This window comes from Notechis scutatus, chromosome 6, assembly GCF_049901735.1.
Source record: "Notechis scutatus isolate UNSWTSFEM ecotype Mainland chromosome 6, rNotScu1.2, whole genome shotgun sequence".
Taxonomy (NCBI): domain Eukaryota; kingdom Metazoa; phylum Chordata; class Lepidosauria; order Squamata; family Elapidae; genus Notechis; species Notechis scutatus.
In genome coordinates this window covers 58,242,060-58,259,313 of record NC_142014.1, presented here as the reverse complement: position 1 = coordinate 58,259,313, position 17,254 = coordinate 58,242,060, and the positions used below count along the sequence as shown (strand labels likewise).

The window sequence follows — 17,254 nt, the reverse complement described above, 5'->3', positions numbered from 1 at the left end:
CCCTCGGCTTATACTCGAGTCAGATTCCCCTCTGAAAAAAAAATGGTGTGGAGCTCCGGAGCTGGGCAGGCGCTTCCCTGCTTCCGTGTTTCCTTTGCAACTTTTAAGCATGGGGGTAATCGGAAGCAGAAAGGTTCTTGCATGAGGATATATTTTTTCTTTTTTTAACTGTTTTTAGGGGGGGGAAAAGACCCACCGTCATGTGAGAATGCTCAGACACGAAATCTATCCGCCTGAAAATAAGTGTGTGTGTGTGTGGGGGGGAATTTTAACAGAGGGAAGATGTAGGGAGAAGGCAAAAGCGACGGAAGATCCTTCAGGGGAAACTGAGGGGGAGACTCACCCTTGGTCCAGATGAGCTCCCTTCCCCGCCCCTAAGGAAGCAGAGGCAGCCAGCAAGGGCAGGCAAGCCCCACTTCACGGACTCCGTCCGTCCTCGCTCCCACCCACCCAAAGCCACGAAGTCCCCCAATCGCGCAGCCCAGAATCGCCCTCCCCTCAGGGGGCAGCAACGACGCCCGGTTTTTCCCGAGACAAGAAGCTCCGCCGTGCAATGAAAGCGCCCTGGCTCTAGGCTCACGGGCTCAGAAAACAACGCGAGCCGAGGTGGCTTCGGCCCGCCGGCTTCTCCAACATCCGGCACCGCCCTGTTCTATGTGCCGGGCCCGGCAAGTCCGAGCAGCCAGCGCGTGGAGCAGGGCGGCGCCGGAGATCGTTGGCTGCCTCTTTCGCAGCACGGAGGCCTCCCCAGCTGGCCAGCTGCTCTTCTCCTTCTCTGCCTGGGGAGGCTTCTTGTGCTGCAAAAGAGGCGGCTAATGATCCCGGCTCCGCTCGGCTTCTCCAACATCCGGCGCCGCCCTGTTATATGTGCCGGGCCCGGCAAGTCCGAGCAGCCAGTGCGTGGAGCAGGGCGGCGCCGGAGATCGTTGGCTGCCTCTTTCGCAGCATCGGAGGCCTCCCCCAGCTGGCCAGCTGCTCTCCTTCTCTGCCTGTTTGTTCTGTGTGGCCGAGGAGGAGGAGACCGGCCGGCTGGTTGGGGAGGCTTTCTGCGCCGAGGAGGCGGCTGCTGGTCTCCGGCTTTGCTCCGCTTCTCCGATGGTCCGCGCCGCCTGTTCTTTACTTGGGCAGCCGGCGCCACGGCGGCAACAGGCAGTTCCGCCCGGGCTCCGCTCAGGTGTCCGGCTGGGGCTGTCGGGAGTTGCTGCCGCCGGTATGGCTCCGGTCCCGTTGCCTTGGGAAGGGTGGGGCAAAACCAGGAGCCGCTGAGCCTGAGCCTCCGGTGCCGCTGCTGCCGTTGCAAGCGCTGCCGCGGCTCTTCCTTTTGCCTTTCCCTTCCCGAGGCGATGCGGGACTGGGGCCGCACCGGCGGCAGCAACTCCCGACAGACCCAGCCAGACACCTGAGCAGAGCCCGGGCGGAACTGCCTGTTGCTGCCGTGGGCGCCGCTGCGGCGCCCGGCTGCCCAAGTAAAGAACAGGGCGGCGGCGGACCATCGGGAAGCGGAGCAAAGCCGGAGACCAGCAGCCGCCTGCCTCGGCAGAAAGCCTCCCCAACCAGCCGGCCGGTCTCCTCCTCCTCGGCCACACAGAACAAACAGGCAGAGAAGGAGGAGAGCAGCTGGCCAGCCGGGAGGCCTCCCGTGCTGCGAAAGAGGCAGCCAACGATCTCCGGCGCCGCCTGCTCCACACGCTGGCTGCTCGGACTTGCCGGGCCCGGCACATAGAACAGGGCGGCGCCGGATGTTGGAGAAGCCGAGTGGAGCCGCCACCTCGGCTCGCGTTGTTTTCTGAGCCCGCGAGCCTAGAGCCAGGGCGCTTTCATTGCACGGCGGAGCTTCTTGTCTCGGGAAAAACCGGGCGTCGTTGCTGCCCCCTGAGGAGAGGGCGATTCTGGGCTGCGCGATTGGGGGACTTCGTGGCTTTGGGTGGGTGGGAGCGAGGACGGACAGAGTCTGTGAAGTGGGGCTTGCCTGCCCTTGCTGGCTGCCTCTGCTTCCTTAGGGGCGGGGAAGGGGGCTCATCTGGACCGAGGGTGAGTCTCCCCCTCAGTTTCCCCTGAAGGATCTTCCGTCGCTTTTGCCTTCTCCCTACATCTCCGCTCAGGTGTCCGGCTGGGGCTGTCAGGAGTTGCTGCCGCCGGTGCGGCTCCGGTCCCGCGTTGCCTTGGGAAGGGTGGGGCAAAACCAGGAGCCGCTGAGCCTGAGCCTCCGGTGCCGCTGCTGCTGTTGCAAAGCGCTGCCGCGGCTCTTCCTTTCCCTTCCCGAGGCGACGTGGGACTGGGGCTGCGCCGGCGGTAGCGACTCCTGACTCAGGGGGCTTCCGAGGGGAGGGGAAGAGAGTGACTCCTGCCTCCCGCTGTCATCATCTTCTTTTGGGTTAGTGAATCAATTAAACCTTTCATGATAGTGAGATCGTTTCCCAAATTAATTATTTTTATTTTTTAAATTTACCAGTAGCTGCTGCATTTCCCACCCTCGGCTTATACTCGAGTCAATAAGTTTTCCCAGTTTTTTTGTGGTAAAATTAGGTGCCTCGGCTTATATTCGGGTCGACTTATACTCGAGTATATACGGTAACTTTTTAGCAGTGCTGAATGGTGAATTCTGCGTTATTTACCTTTCATGTAGTAACTTCTAATTTTTTAGAAACATACTATAAAATTCTTTACTATTTATTATATTTTAAAAAATATACTAGTCAAAAAGTACAATTCTATGTGTTTAATTGATTAATCCTCCACTTTATAGCAAATTAATCAACTGTAATTTGCTTTCATTAGATTATTCTTGTGATATTGCTTAGCTACAAATCATTATAGCAGTTTCAATTTTTAACTTGCCACAATTATGTTCAAATACAATGATTTTAAGTTAGAGTCTTATAAATAGTTAAGTATGTCTATTGCCTTATTATTTTAATATTTATGATACTTTTGTAACTTAAAAATGTATCTTGCAGATGTTTTTCTGCTATTATTAACATAATGTCTACATTATATCTGCAAAATAATGAAGCACCTTACTTTAAGCCTGTTACTCAGTGTTTTCAGTTAATGTTTCTGTCTAAATGGCTTTCATCCTTTAAAAAGCTGGCAGTGTTTCTGGGCTAAAAATTCAGTTGCTTAAAAATTTGAATGAAAAGGGATTGATCCTGTATTAGGAGAAAAGCAGAGCAGCCTGCACAATGTGAAGACATAAAAGGTATTGTGTCTATAAAAATGTGTGAAAACAATAGTAGCTAATTTCACAGCCCATGGGACAAGGGAGCACGAAATGTGCTTTAGCTTTAGATAACAGTCGTTTCCACTAGCCAAGCTGGTTTACAGAGCTTTTTCTTCATTTTTTCAGCCCACAAGAGGCTTGGTAGGCCAGGTGCCAGCAGAGGTGTTAGCAAAACCTACCGACTCCAAGCTTAATCTTTTCACCTACCTTTTCTCTTTCCTTAATGTGTTCATTATTTGCTGAGCATTTCCCTCCTCTTTGTCCTCAGGGTTTGTTTGGCATTTTTTTTTTCTCTCTCTCTCTTTCTAATTCAGCTTGCTTTGTATGGGTGAGATATGGAACAGCACCAAAATCCGGCACCCTGGAAAGGAAAGGATTTCTACCCTATGACAAAAGAAAACCGTCTTGACTTCAGAGATTGACTAATCCCAGCTGTTCTGATAATATAATTAAGGCTGCCTAATGTCTTTAATTTTGCAACCAGTTTGTGTGAAAAGGAGAATTTGGCACTCGAAAGCCTTAAACAGTAAATGGCAATCTCAAGGAGCCTAATTAGAATTCTCTGACATTAAGCTAATTGGTGAAATTCTATTTCAGCAGCTTAACTTCTTTATTAATTTTTTTTCCTCAGGATTTTCCGTGGAAATCAATTGATGAACTGTCACTTCTTTCCCTTATACCCTCAACCACATTTGGGTATAATTTACTTCCCAGTCCTCTTTTTGAAAGGCCTTATGCTTGCAATGAAAATTTAATGCTTATTATTGCTGGGATTCCATTCCATTCAGTGTTTAATCATTTACGCTCGATCCAAAAATAGGCTATCATGAATCTTTGCCATGCCCTTAGGAATAAACCCCTTTAGAACAAACAAAAGTCAAAAAAAGTTACTCTTAGAATAGATTAGAACAGAAAGAAAATACTACTGATTATTGGAAACCTTTTCAAAGTCAGTAAAATGTATAGAGTGTTTATTATATATTCTATATAGTGGATGATATATCTTCAAGTGGGACTGGGAAATAGTTCTGTCTGAAATCCTGGATATTACAGCCACTTAAGTGACTGAATTCACTGTAAAACATGAAAAGTTTCGTTCTGCTAATATATTGTATGATGCCATTACGATTATAAATAATCACTTATAGTTTATTGTCATTTATATTGTGATATCCAGACTTGGAAGTTACGAGAAACTCAAAGTAATAACAGCCTGCAACAGTTGTTTCTTTAAAGTTATACTTTAGAGTGCAGTTTATAAAATCTAGAATATGCACCATTAATAGTAAAGCATTTCAGTTACTGTGTGTTCAAAATGATCTAGATTTTGAACCAAAAGAAACTTTATCAGCTAGTGTTTTCTATAATAAACTATTAGGGATACAATGATGGAAACATGATGAATATAATCAGTGTAAATGTTAATTTGGACAGCAAAGTAGATGCTTGGCCTTTTGCCAAAAGGGGCAGAGTTCTGCTAATACTTCTAAGAAAATGGAGACAGTTTTAAAACAGACTCATTCCCTGCAGGAATTACATTATGCAATAGATTCCAGAATGTCTTAACAGGGACTGTTTAAATACTTAGCTTGTTTGGTTCTTAGCAATGTATTGTATACTGGGAACTTGCATTTTTGGCATGCACTAGCAACTGTATTTTAGTCTTCCTGACAATTAGAATTGTAAAAAATAAAGTTTGAAATGGAGCTGTTTTCTAGAGACAAGAAAAGAAGCTGAGAATGAAAAGCAGTGTTTAATCTCTGGCTACCTTGCTGGGAAACATGTTAGATAGCTTTAAATAAAAATACACCCCCCCCCCCAAAAAAAAAAAGTATCAGTAGAAAAATCACTGCATGTGAATGGGCAAACTAGTGAACAAACTAAAAAAGTGAAAATCAAATTTTAAAAAGTAAAATGAGTTGGAAGGAATTTATTAGATATGGAATAATTAAAACTCCACAGAATTGGAAGGACCCTCTGTTTTCTCCTTTCCTAAATATTGGATAAACAATATTATAGCAACATCGCTCTATTTTAACATTTCCTGGATTGTAAATTAATTATTTTAAATTTTGTTGCAGCTTCTGTCCCTTCTATTTGAAGACTTGTTCAAAAAATTCAACTCTGAGTTGAAGAAAATTGCTGACCAAGTAATTCCCAAGCAAAGAGCGGCCCAGTTTGATGTAGTTAAGCACATGCGGCAAGATCAAATCACCAACGGTATGGTGAATGCCATCTCGACCGTAAGTGTTTCATGTGGATGGACAGCCTTGAGATACCATGAACCAAGTGATAGGATTAAGTGCAAATTACAGGTTGTCATATCGCATAGTGCTTCTTTTTCCAATTTTAATTCAAAATTTTCCTTGGATTTGTTTAGAGAAGAATTGTTAGTAACTTGCTGTGTTATATGTGTAAGTTATTTTACAGTTCATCCATTTTTGGTTTCTATCATCTGGAAAGTACAGTATATGAAGGGCCCTTGGTGCTCTCTAAGCTTGGTTGTTTTCCTGCAGACATTTCATTATACAAACTAGGTAATATCATCACCGATGCTGTTACCTAGTTTGAGTAATGAAATGTTTGCAAGAAAGCACCAAGGACCCATCATTTCAGCCCTGAGCTAAAAATATTCTCCTTTATCAGTACAGTATATTTCTGTCAGTTGATGGAGGTGTTTAAAGCATTGTCTCTATTTTGTTTGATGTCCTTCTTGAGAATGTGAGCAAAGAACCAGATCCAGTTAATTTCTTGATTTAAGTAAAAAGGATCTTTTTAGGTGTGGCAACATAATTGTTAAATGTTCACTCCAAACAGAACAACTTAGCATCTAGATTATTATCTTTCTGCTATCAGAAAAGATTTGTGATTAGTGTCTGTTTTCAAACTTCTTAATTTACGTTATAACACTTAAAAAAAAAAGTCTGTCTTTAACTACTTTGGTTTATTTGGTGTGTTCTTATATTATTGCAATAACTGTTCTTCATAACAGTGTACCGGACTTAATATTATAGTTTTAAGTTGAGTGACATTTTTTTTAAATGTTTCTGAAGTTAAGTACAGTTTAACGATGGTACCAGTTATCAAGAAAAGGGAAGTGTATTGTTCATGTTTTAATTTGGATTCTTGCACTAAGTAGGGAACTGGATTCAATGGTTTTAAAAGACCCTTTCCAACTTTACGATTCTGTGATTTAAATCTGGATCCTGTCCAGGAAATGTATTATTATAATGCATCCTAAAATAAATAAATAATGTATTGGGCTGTTCCAACCATTCCAGTTGTTTACCAACAGAGAAATGTCTTGCTTATGTATCTCTTCACCTTAGTACTTGTATCAAAATGCCAAATACAAATTGAAATGGACTTTAAGCAATTGAGAAATTTCCCTGTAACAAACAATTGATCAAAAAATGCAGCAAAATCTTGGCATGTTGAAATTCAACACATGAATGACAGCATGATTATTATCATTTATACAAATAGGTTCCCTAGATTTTCCTGATAGATGAATATCTGGAGCTGTTTTACCATATTTTCCAAACTGATACTGTTTAGAAATGTAAAAGGTTGTTTTAAGCGTTGACCAGTTTTACACGGTTCTTTATCTTTAGGGGAATTGGTCACTGAAGAGATTCAAGATGGATCGACAGGGTGTGACTCAAGTTTTGTCACGCTTGTCCTATATCTCTGCTTTGGGGATGATGACAAGGATTTCTTCTCAGTTTGAAAAGACCAGGAAAGTGAGTGGGCCCCGATCTCTGCAGCCATCTCAGTGGGGAATGCTGTGCCCATCAGATACTCCTGAAGGAGAGGTAAGTTCCATTGGGTTAATGTACTTCCCCTTGTCATATTATGTTATAATTTATAGGTTGTTATATGGATGTACTGCCTTTGTCTTTTCTCATCTTAAAATTGCAAACATAAATATTGACATTATATACTGCACAAAATCACATACTAATATATCTGATACATGATAACATATTTGTTTGTTAAATTTATCTCTTAGTATTTTAGTGATATGAATTGATTTTATATACTTGTTTTCCTTTTTAATTTTTTAATTGATTTCTGTTTTCGTCAGGCCTGTGGCTTGGTTAAAAACCTAGCATTGATGACTCACATTACTACTGACATGGAAGATGGCCCTATTATTAAATTAGCTGGTAACCTTGGAGTGGAAGATGTAAACCTTCTGTGTGGAGAGGAACTTTCATATCCAAACGTGTTTCTTGTTTTCCTTAATGGTATGTTACTGCTTTTAATCCAAGTGAAACAGGTTACTAGAAGTTTAAACATTGGTATAAATGGTATGTCCTTCTCATAATAATCAAGACTTGATCAGGTAATTTTTCAGAAAATGAGATTTTTTAATGTGTGATTGTATATGTTAACAGTGCAGTTAAAGGTTCGCAAACTTTGTCATTTCAGTTAGAATCTCAGTAATTTTTTCACAACACTGCTAAGCCAAAACTGAACTGTTCCAAGCTAGTAGTTCTTGTGGTATCTGACCAATGTTGAATATCACTGTTTCCCTTGAGAATTTAAAATATCCCATGGTGCCTCTTGTGAGTACACTGCATTATGCAAAGTTTGAGAACTGTAGAATGCATGTGTGCCAAATAGAATACTACTTGCATTTTTTTTTGATGATTCATCATGGCATAAATGCAACATTTAAAGTTACATGTAAGTGTTGATTGGGGAAGCCAATTTTTATAAATCTGTAATATACAGTATTTCATTATAGAGATATGATTTTCATACAATGGGGATGATTGTAAAGCTTTTATGTTAATTAAGACATGAGACAAAGCTTTAGAAACCCAACTTCCACATTTAAAAAGTACCTAAATGCAGTTATGGCAGGAAATAATCCCATAACCCTGTTGAGAAATCAGGAGCAAGATGTGAGATAGTAAAATCTGTCTCTGCACAATTGTTGTGCATTGTTCCCAATACTGCTGTTTCTCATGCAAAATGTTCCCAGGTAATATTCAATAAATGTTTAAAATGCATTTGATACAGTGTGAAATTGTTTTTAGAAAAATATACATACATGATTGGGAATGTTAAAAGTTACTATCCCTCATATCTGGAAAATACCAATTGGGGGGAAATGTGTAGAAATAATAGAAGGGTAAAATAAAGCTTTTTCTCTCCTATAATTATGAGAGTTCCAACCCAGCAAGATTTTACCAGGAAACATAATTTTTAACTTTTAAGAGAGACCATAAGTAATAATGATATCAACAAAAGGATAATAAAATTGCTTTTGTTGGAACATGAAAATTGTTCTTTTTTAGGTTTGCATCACTTTATTTCAGTGCTTTAAATGTTACTACCGTTTCATTTTTAGGAATTACTGATCCAAATCCAAATTATAGCAGAAATCCAGTGGAATTACCTACTATAATTTCTTGAAAAATGCATTGACTTTGCTATTAATTGTTGCATGTTTATGTCCCAGGACAGAATAGAAATTGATCAAATATTTCATAACTATGCTGATGACAACTTGGATTGTTATTCCATAGAGCAGGGGTCCCCAACCGCCGGTCCGCGGACCGGTACCGGGCCGCGGAACAAGCCTTACCGGGCCGCTGGTTGCTGGGCGCCGCCATCTTTTTTTGGTAAAAAAAGCAATTTTTCGTCAAAAAAGATGGCGGCGCCAGCGCTTCCGTGAGCTTTTCCGGGTAGAAAGCCGGAAAAGCCGAAAAAGCTCACCGGAAAAAGCTCACCGGAGCGCTGGCGCCGCCATTTTTTAAAAATCACTTCCGGTGACGTCACCGAAAGTGATTTTTCGTCAAAAAAAGATGGCGGCGCCCAGCTGACGCCGGAACCGGGCCGCGGCGCCCAGCTGACGCCGGAACCGGGCCGCGGCGTCGAAAAGGTTGGGGATCCCTGCCATAGAGAGCCAACATTTGGCTTTATCCATTGAAATGATGGTAACATTTACAGAATCGTTTAATTGTTTGCTTGAACAGGTAACATCCTTGGTGTCATTCGAGATCATCAGAAACTGGTCTATACATTCCGACTAATGCGTAGAGCAGGCTATATCAATGAATTTGTTTCAATCTCCACAAATCTTGCAGACAGATGTGTCTATATTTCTAGTGATGGTGGAAGATTATGTAGGTAAGAATTTTGAATATGCTTTTCCCAGACCATGGCACCAGAATATTCCACTCCAAATAAGTTGTTCAGTTCACTCATAAAAAAAAGTTTTAGACACACGTGCACTCCACAAGTTGATTGGCAAGCAGTTGGCTCTTCACCAACAAGCCTGTCATATAAATTGGAACTCAAGGGATGCACATGTCAGCAGTTAAAAGTATCCATCATGTTGTATGATTAGTGTTATTTAATTTTTCAATGTTTCTGTGATTTTATTCTTTAATCCTTTTGTAGTTATTGGGATCTCCATTTCAACCTTGAAAGCAGGAATTAGCTCTTAAACTGATTTCTTAAACTGGAATATTGTGGTTATACTGGGAATTAGGTCATACTGGAAATTATATGCAAATAGTAACAACTCTTGATGTCTATCTAACTGGGCATGCCATTCTTTGTAACTTTGCTTATATGTTTATGATAAAAAGGCTTTTGAAAGGTTAGGTTGCTGATTTAAAGCATTAATTTTAATTTTTTAAAAATCAGAAATGATTAAAAAATCAACTTTAAAAAATAATGCAATAATTTATTTTTTCCAAGCTATTTTTTAGCTTTGAAAACTGCAGAATTTATTTTGGTTCCGTGGCATGGTAGGTTTAATATTGTTATCATGTAAGCTAAATAAATGTGTTTCCACCAAGCAGCAAATTGGTATGAATTAACTGAATATATCATTCAGTTAGCATTTTAATCAATAGCTTAGCATATCGATTAAATCAAGTTGTAATCTGAAATTAGAAATTGCCCCCTGTTGAGGAAGTTCAAACACCTGAACCTGAGTTCATGAGGGGCTTATCAGTAGGTAAATCACAGTGGAAGTTCAGTTCTGGGTTTTCTGGAACCAATTTTGAATAGGTATTTTTTTTCTTTCAAGTTTGTTTGGAATCAGCATAAAACATATAGTCCCTTATACAAAGACAAACCAATAGCTCTGCTAAGAAATGAGACAAGCTTTATTAATACTGAAAGATGTGGTTCCCCAAATTTCAAGCAGGATCTTTCAGAGATATGGAACTGGTAGTGATATAAAATAATTGGCTTCCATGTGCTCTGTTCTGAACTACGTCCCATAGAGTGCTCTACATTATGTTGTTTCCTTTTTTTAAAAAAACACTACTCTTTCCTTCAAGAGACATCCACTCACATTTAATTTATACTTTTAAAATTTATAAAGTTAATTTATTAAATGTAGAAATAAGTGACAGTAAAATGGGTTATAGCCATTCCCTCTTTAAAATATATAATTTTTCTACTTAATGTTAAAAAAAATTGCAGTCATTGATAAAAAGGCTAAATGGAGACGTATTATGCATTCCCTAGCCATAATACAGTATATGCTAGCCATATATATTAGAAAAGAAGCACAAAACATTGTCAGAATGGTATATATAGCCCACCTGCTGTTAAATTGTTAGAGCACATTAATACAGAATAATACAGATGTTACATTGTGTCATATTCTCATAATTTACATACACATTAGTGGGTGAGAAGGGCAATTTTTCTACTTTTACACAGTTGTGTGGTTTGTCCTGAATTGTGTTTTTAGGTACATTGATCACCAGTGATGCCTCCTGGTGATCTCTGTAACCGAAAATAAATGCCAATAACTGAGTTGCAGGTACAGCCTTCTAAGTTCATCTACCTTTCAAACTTTATAGCCTAATATGAAGCACCATACAGATGAATATAATTCCTGTGTGATATTTCCTGTTTTATATTGGGAATATCTTTGTAGAGGCAATGGAAAGTACGTGCAGATCTAATAAAATACATAACGTTTTAACTTTCTTACGATCTAGACCCTATATTATTGTGAAGAAGCAAAAGCCTGCTGTAACAGAAAAGCATATGGAAGAACTTGCACAAGGTTATAGGTAAACAAACTCAGCAAATTATTCTGGTTTCTTTATCAGGATCCATCTGTTCATAAAAATAAGAATAAACAGTATTTCCTATGTTTGCAATCCAGTATTTAAGCATAGATACTTCTATACTCTTCATCAACAAGCTACTGTTCAGTGTCTGGGCCTCCAAACTGACTCATGAAATGATATTAGTTGGAACCAGTAAATTTTCCCTCCACCAAATTATTTTTATATGTCATTAATTAAGAATAATTAAATAAATGAGAAGCAGGGCTGATGTAAGCATTTGCAGTGTTTTCAACTGCATTGGATCTCTGTACAGAGCTAGTGATCTGAGGATGAGAAAACAAAGAGGCGCCTGGTTATTTTGTCCCACCGCGGAGAACATGCCTTGTGTTTGCTTCAGTTTGGGAGGGTTGGGGTGGCAAGTTTCCCCCACCCCCACCCCCACCCCCCAAAAAATAAGCTAACAGCATGTCATGTTAGCCAATATATAGACTGAGGCAGTGGGGTTTTCAATCAGGCCATGTATGTACTGGCTATTGCAGCTCCGTGTTAGCCAGCAGGTAGATTAGACTAAAGGGGTTTTCAGGAGGGGTTGGTTCACACATTGGCTAATCAAGCTCTTTGTTAGCAAAAACGTGGGTTTGATTGACAGGCTTTTTGTATAGGCTATTCTGCTCATTAGCTAGTGCAGCTGTGTGTGCTAGCTAATAGGTTGATGGTGCCAAACATTTCATTCTTTGAAGTAAAAAATTATAGTGGTTAGATGATGCAGTTGTGTTCTGAGATCATTTTTCAATACAGAGGGGCTATTTCCTGTAATGAACACTTTCTCATCCTTCTCCATCTCTTTAAGAAATTACATGGTGGGTAGTTGCAATCCAATACTTTGTTTGCCATTCAGTATATGGGTGCCTTATGATCACCATACCCACTATTCCATTAGCGTGGTAAGAGTGCCCATTTCAAATGTATTCATTGGCACCACAAAAGTTAAAGAAGGAAGCACCTGGCTAAATGAGTAAGGCACATAACCTTGAGGAAACCAAATCTGGTTCAGTCCTTAGCATCTCCAGGACAGTCAATTCTCTACCTCATGGGTGTCAAACTCAATAGTGTCACATGACATATTGTGACGTATCATGTTTGCGGAGCTGGGGTGGGCGTGGCCTGTGTGTGAGACGCATCCAGCCCACAGGCCGCCAGTTTGACAGGTCTGCTCTACCTGAACCTCTGGAGAGCTACTGCAAGTCAGAGTCTTTAGTTAAATGGGTCAATTATTCTGGACTCTATTTAAGGTAGAAATCTGTGTGCAAATTCATTTATATAAAAATCCTGTTTTCACTTTGTATTAGAATATGTTGGTTATCTTTTATGCACATTTGCACATGGAATTATGTGACCATATACATTGTTCTAGAAAAATATTTTATATTCAGGAACTTTGAAGACTTTTTACATGAAAGCCTTGTTGAATATTTGGATGTGAATGAGGAAAATGATTGCAACATTGCACTCTATGAACATACAATCAATAAGTAAGTATTCTGGCATCATTAAAACCTAATTTTTGTATTGTAACACTGAAATTGGATCAAGAAGACATTTAATATTCTTGGGAATATATTCTAATAATAAAAAAGATGAAATTTTGTATGCACAGATGTCATATAAAAAGAAGTTTCTTTTCTTTATTAACATTTGTTTTCAAGAACGTTTATGTGACTTGGTAACATAATTAATTAAAACAGTAAAATCCAAAATCTTATTTCTTCATTTGGTAGTACAATTGATGAACTCATTGTTTGTTTAGTACGGTACCATTGGATCTAATTAATGTCCAAAGGTCTTTCAGAACAGCTCGGTTTTCACCTACTTCTAGAAAGCCATGGGGGCATTCTTACTTCACAGGTCCAGCTTTTCAGTATGTAACCATGTGATTTTAACTAGCTATATATTTTTCCTTTTATTAGAGAGACAACACACTTGGAGATTGAACCTTTTACTCTTCTTGGAGTCTGTGCTGGTCTCATTCCATATCCCCATCATAACCAGTCTCCAAGAAACACTTACCAGTGTGCTATGGGAAAGCAAGCTATGGGTAAGACTTCTGTGCCTTCAGATCAGAATAGTTATTTCATTCATCCCAGATGCAGTTCCCCTCAGCTTTGTTAAATATTTTCTGATACCCTGATTTGAAAACGTGTGCCTTCTCCTTTTATCCATAATTTTTGGCACAACTTTCTATATGCTTTCCTATTTTGAAAAACAAAATTAGAAATGTACTCAGAGACTAAGATAAAAAATGGATGAAATATATTTTGTGACATGCTGTTTACATTTATCAACATTAAATTATCAATATTATTTTTAGGGCAATGTAGTTATAACTTCCTTTTCAAAAAAACAGGAAATCCCCAATTCATCAACTATTATTTCTTAACAGAGATTATTAAGCTTTATTATTAAAACTGGATTCCAGAATTCAGGACTAAGAAATAAATTCACATAGCCCTGTTGTACTTTCTACAAATATATATATTATAATTTGTTCAGTGGTTCAAACTTTTCCTAATATGTATTTATTAATCTATATTAATAGGTTGGACTAAAAAATACTGGGGAAAACTGTGTGTATATATATATATGTATAAAATGTATAAGTGAACACACAAATAACTAGTCATCTATTTTGATGGTTTTGATTGTTTTGCTTCATTTTGTTTCAATTTAGCAATGATTTCCTTGCTCCTTGCCACTTTTAAATAAGCATAAGAGAGGGTCACTTGCACAAATCTATATATTGCTGGCCCCTACGGCCCATATACATTACAACTAATATGGACATATACCTGTTAATTTACATTAAGACACTGTAAAGCATTTGAATTGGGGCTTTGTAAACCATTTTGCCAAAAACAAAGCATCTCCTTTTGAAGTTTTGAGGACACCCCCCTGTCATGCAGGGCTTTGAAATCTTTTCCCATGAGTCTTTTGTCTCTGTGCACATGTGGGCACATAACTGCTTCACATCGCCAGCAGAAACATTAGCTGGGCATGGGACTTCTGTACACAAGGCTTTGTGGGAATGCTGCAGTCTCAGAATTGGATGACCAATACTTTACTTGTTTGAGCTTGTGTGGCTCAAATATTTTGCACAACATTTATTTATACGTTACACATTTGTGTAAAACATGGATTTCCAGTTCTTCACCAGGGCAAGCAAATTATCACGTACAATTTGTTATTTGCAAATTACATGTTGCCATGTAGCTTTAACCTGGCTTGTTCTCCATCTCCCGAAATAAATGCTTTATGAAGACATTTCACCGGTCCTTAAATAACACCTGCAGCAATTGCAACTGATGGCAGAGAACCTTCTCACCGCCATCCATTTATTTCAGTGAGGCTTTTCTCAGTGGACCTAAGCTGTCATTACAATTTGCTTAAAACATTAACTGTGAAATTCAGTTAGGGTGTCATTCCTGGTGGTCATATAAATTCAGGGACTATAATAGATAGCCAAATAATGCTGCTTCTCTGTTGAAGGGGGGGGGGGGAGGGGGAATAAAAGTATCTTAGATAATATTTTTTTACATAGGCAAAACTTCTATCTAATACATTTTCTTTCCCTTCAGCACATTAGAAGCATCTTAAAAATATTTTACACACCATCCCTTTCTTTTAATTGCATCCTGTTTCTTTGTCATGCTTTCTTTTTCCAGGAGAATCTATTTTAGGACTATTAGCCTCAGAAGGTTTGGTTAGTTACCACACACAGTTAAGCAGGATCAGTGTGTACAGAAAGCCAATTCAGAATCTGTAGAGTTCTTTTGTACTTTTCTGTGTGAAGGTCTTTTTTTCTCATTTTGTTTTCAGTGTCATTTGCAATTCATTGTCTGTGTTTTCTGAGGTTGGTGTATTCAGCTGCTTTGACCCAGGGTCTTGCACATTTAGCTCCTTGGATACAATCCTCTGACGTTGCTGCTGACGATGGGAATACAAAAGCTGCTGAATATCTTTAGTAATTATTGTTAAAGCCTTTGTTTCTGTGTGCTACTGCAAGCACCTGAGGAATGAGCAAGGAGATAAAAGTACAGTCCTAAAGCTGAGACGTAATAAGACTATTTAAAAAAAAAAACATGCACGCTTTAAACATCTAGTTGTGTGCTGTATATTTGCTAATAGTGGCTAGACTGTTTTTCCCTTCTGAACATCTTCCCTTCGGTGCCCTGTAGATGTGTGGGACTGCAGTTCCTATAAACACCAGCTGGCTAGGGTAAAAGAAGTTGCAATCCAAAGCTCCAGTGTAAAAAAAAAAATACAGATATAGACATAGTGACTATGGAAAGCTCAATTTGTATAATCCTAGATTGGCTACAAATTAACTTCAGACATATCTGTACGGTTTACATTTGCTGCTGTTAACTTATGAGTTGGCTATTTTGAATCTGTCTGGACAGTGATTCATCACAACACACTTTTGTTCTTTAAAAGTGTCAGTCCTCCCTTATGGTTGTCTCTGCCTGTCCCTCCTCACCCGCTGCCACTAACAGTCTTTGTATTGTCCTCTGGGAGATACATGTTCAAGTCCATTTAGTCACTTCCTGGGCTGTCAAGAATTTGGGATTATTGAGATAGTCTTTTGGCTCCCTGCCGAGAAGAAAGGACTTGTTACTCAGCATTGCCCCATTCTGATTATTTGAATACTTCCATTGCTTGAGAAATGCCTTTCTTGAGGCTTAGCAAAAATTAGGCGGATCAGTGGATCTTAAATAACAGCGAGATTACCAGATGAACTGAAAGTCTGATGATACATGTTGGAAGGTGTACAATAGGTATAAATACAAATAAAATCATATTTGTAGATGGTATTTTGAGAAGTTAGAAGATCACTTAAGTACTTTTTTATTAGACTTTTCTTTCAACAAGTCTCGGGCAGCTTATCTGAGTAATCAGATAGGTAGTAATGAGGCTGAGATAATACGAATCATATTCCAGATACACAGAAATTATTTGCCTGTTTAGTTAGTACCTCTTGTTTATCAATTTATGGAGCCTCAAGAATTACTTTCTGCTCAAGGCTGTAAGAAGGAATCTCAATATTACGGTCATTATATTTTGGCTGGTACACTGAAGCAATAATTGTATTTATAACTAGATTACTACAGATCTCAAAAGCATCTAGTAAAAAAAAACCTATAGCAATTGCAATCTAACTCTAGAATAATTTATAGACGAATTGATTTTTTAAATAAAACTTGTAGAGGCTCAAAACTGCTTGAGGCCTACACTGAAAACAATTTACATTCCATGTAAAAAGTGTGTGGAGAAAGTTGGGTATTGCACATTCTCACTTAATTAGCTCTGCTAAAATGAACGCCAAGGAAATAATTGGCATAAAATATTTGCTCTATTTCTGTTGATTTTTCCACATTTTTGTAGCTAATGTTGTAAATAGCAGGTAGAATCAAGCATTCACCAAACTTGCTTAAGATATTTTGTTTTGTTTATAATTGCAGGTACCATTGGCTACAATCAGAGGAACAGGATTGATACCCTTATGTATCTGTTAGCATATCCACAAAGACCAATGGTTAAGACAAAAACAATAGAACTCATCGAGTTTGAAAAACTGCCGGCTGGACAGAATGCCACGGTTGCTGTGATGAGTTACAGTGGTTATGACATTGAGGATGCTCTGGTTTTAAACAAGGCTTCTTTAGACAGAGGTAAGAAGTCTCTATTTAATAGGATAGTTATTTCTCTTGCTTCAGCTCAATACAAACAATTCACATCTATGAATAAATAAAAATAATCACAATTTTGATGTTTAAATTGACAAGCCATGATTCATTAGGTGTATTTGTTCACTACAGTATGTTAAAAACTGATTTGGTGTGATATCTAAATTGATAAACCACACTTGTGATATTTGAAATAATAGACCACATTTGCTGACATACCGCATCACAAAAAAGAA

At 39.1% G+C, this 17,254-nt stretch overlaps 1 protein-coding gene across 3 annotated transcripts in view; it reads left to right on the top strand.

Moving 5' to 3' along the window:
- The window catches only part of POLR3B (RNA polymerase III subunit B), a 66,633-nt gene that overhangs the window by 20,213 nt on the left and 29,166 nt on the right, over positions 1 to 17,254 (top strand). For all 3 annotated transcript variants that reach the window (XR_015750130.1, XM_087968410.1, XM_026694980.2), the window contains exons 13-20: positions 5,302 to 5,463; positions 6,835 to 7,035; positions 7,308 to 7,470; positions 9,211 to 9,364; positions 11,203 to 11,277; positions 12,711 to 12,809; positions 13,245 to 13,372; positions 16,794 to 17,003. Coding sequence is in view for 2 of the 3 variants with exons in the window: in XM_087968410.1 (XP_087824536.1) it covers positions 5,302 to 5,463; positions 6,835 to 7,035; positions 7,308 to 7,470; positions 9,211 to 9,364; positions 11,203 to 11,277; positions 12,711 to 12,809; positions 13,245 to 13,372; positions 16,794 to 17,003 (1,192 nt within the window). In the remaining variant the exon portion in view is untranslated. The remainder of the gene's footprint in view (positions 1 to 5,301; positions 5,464 to 6,834; positions 7,036 to 7,307; positions 7,471 to 9,210; positions 9,365 to 11,202; positions 11,278 to 12,710; positions 12,810 to 13,244; positions 13,373 to 16,793; positions 17,004 to 17,254) is intronic.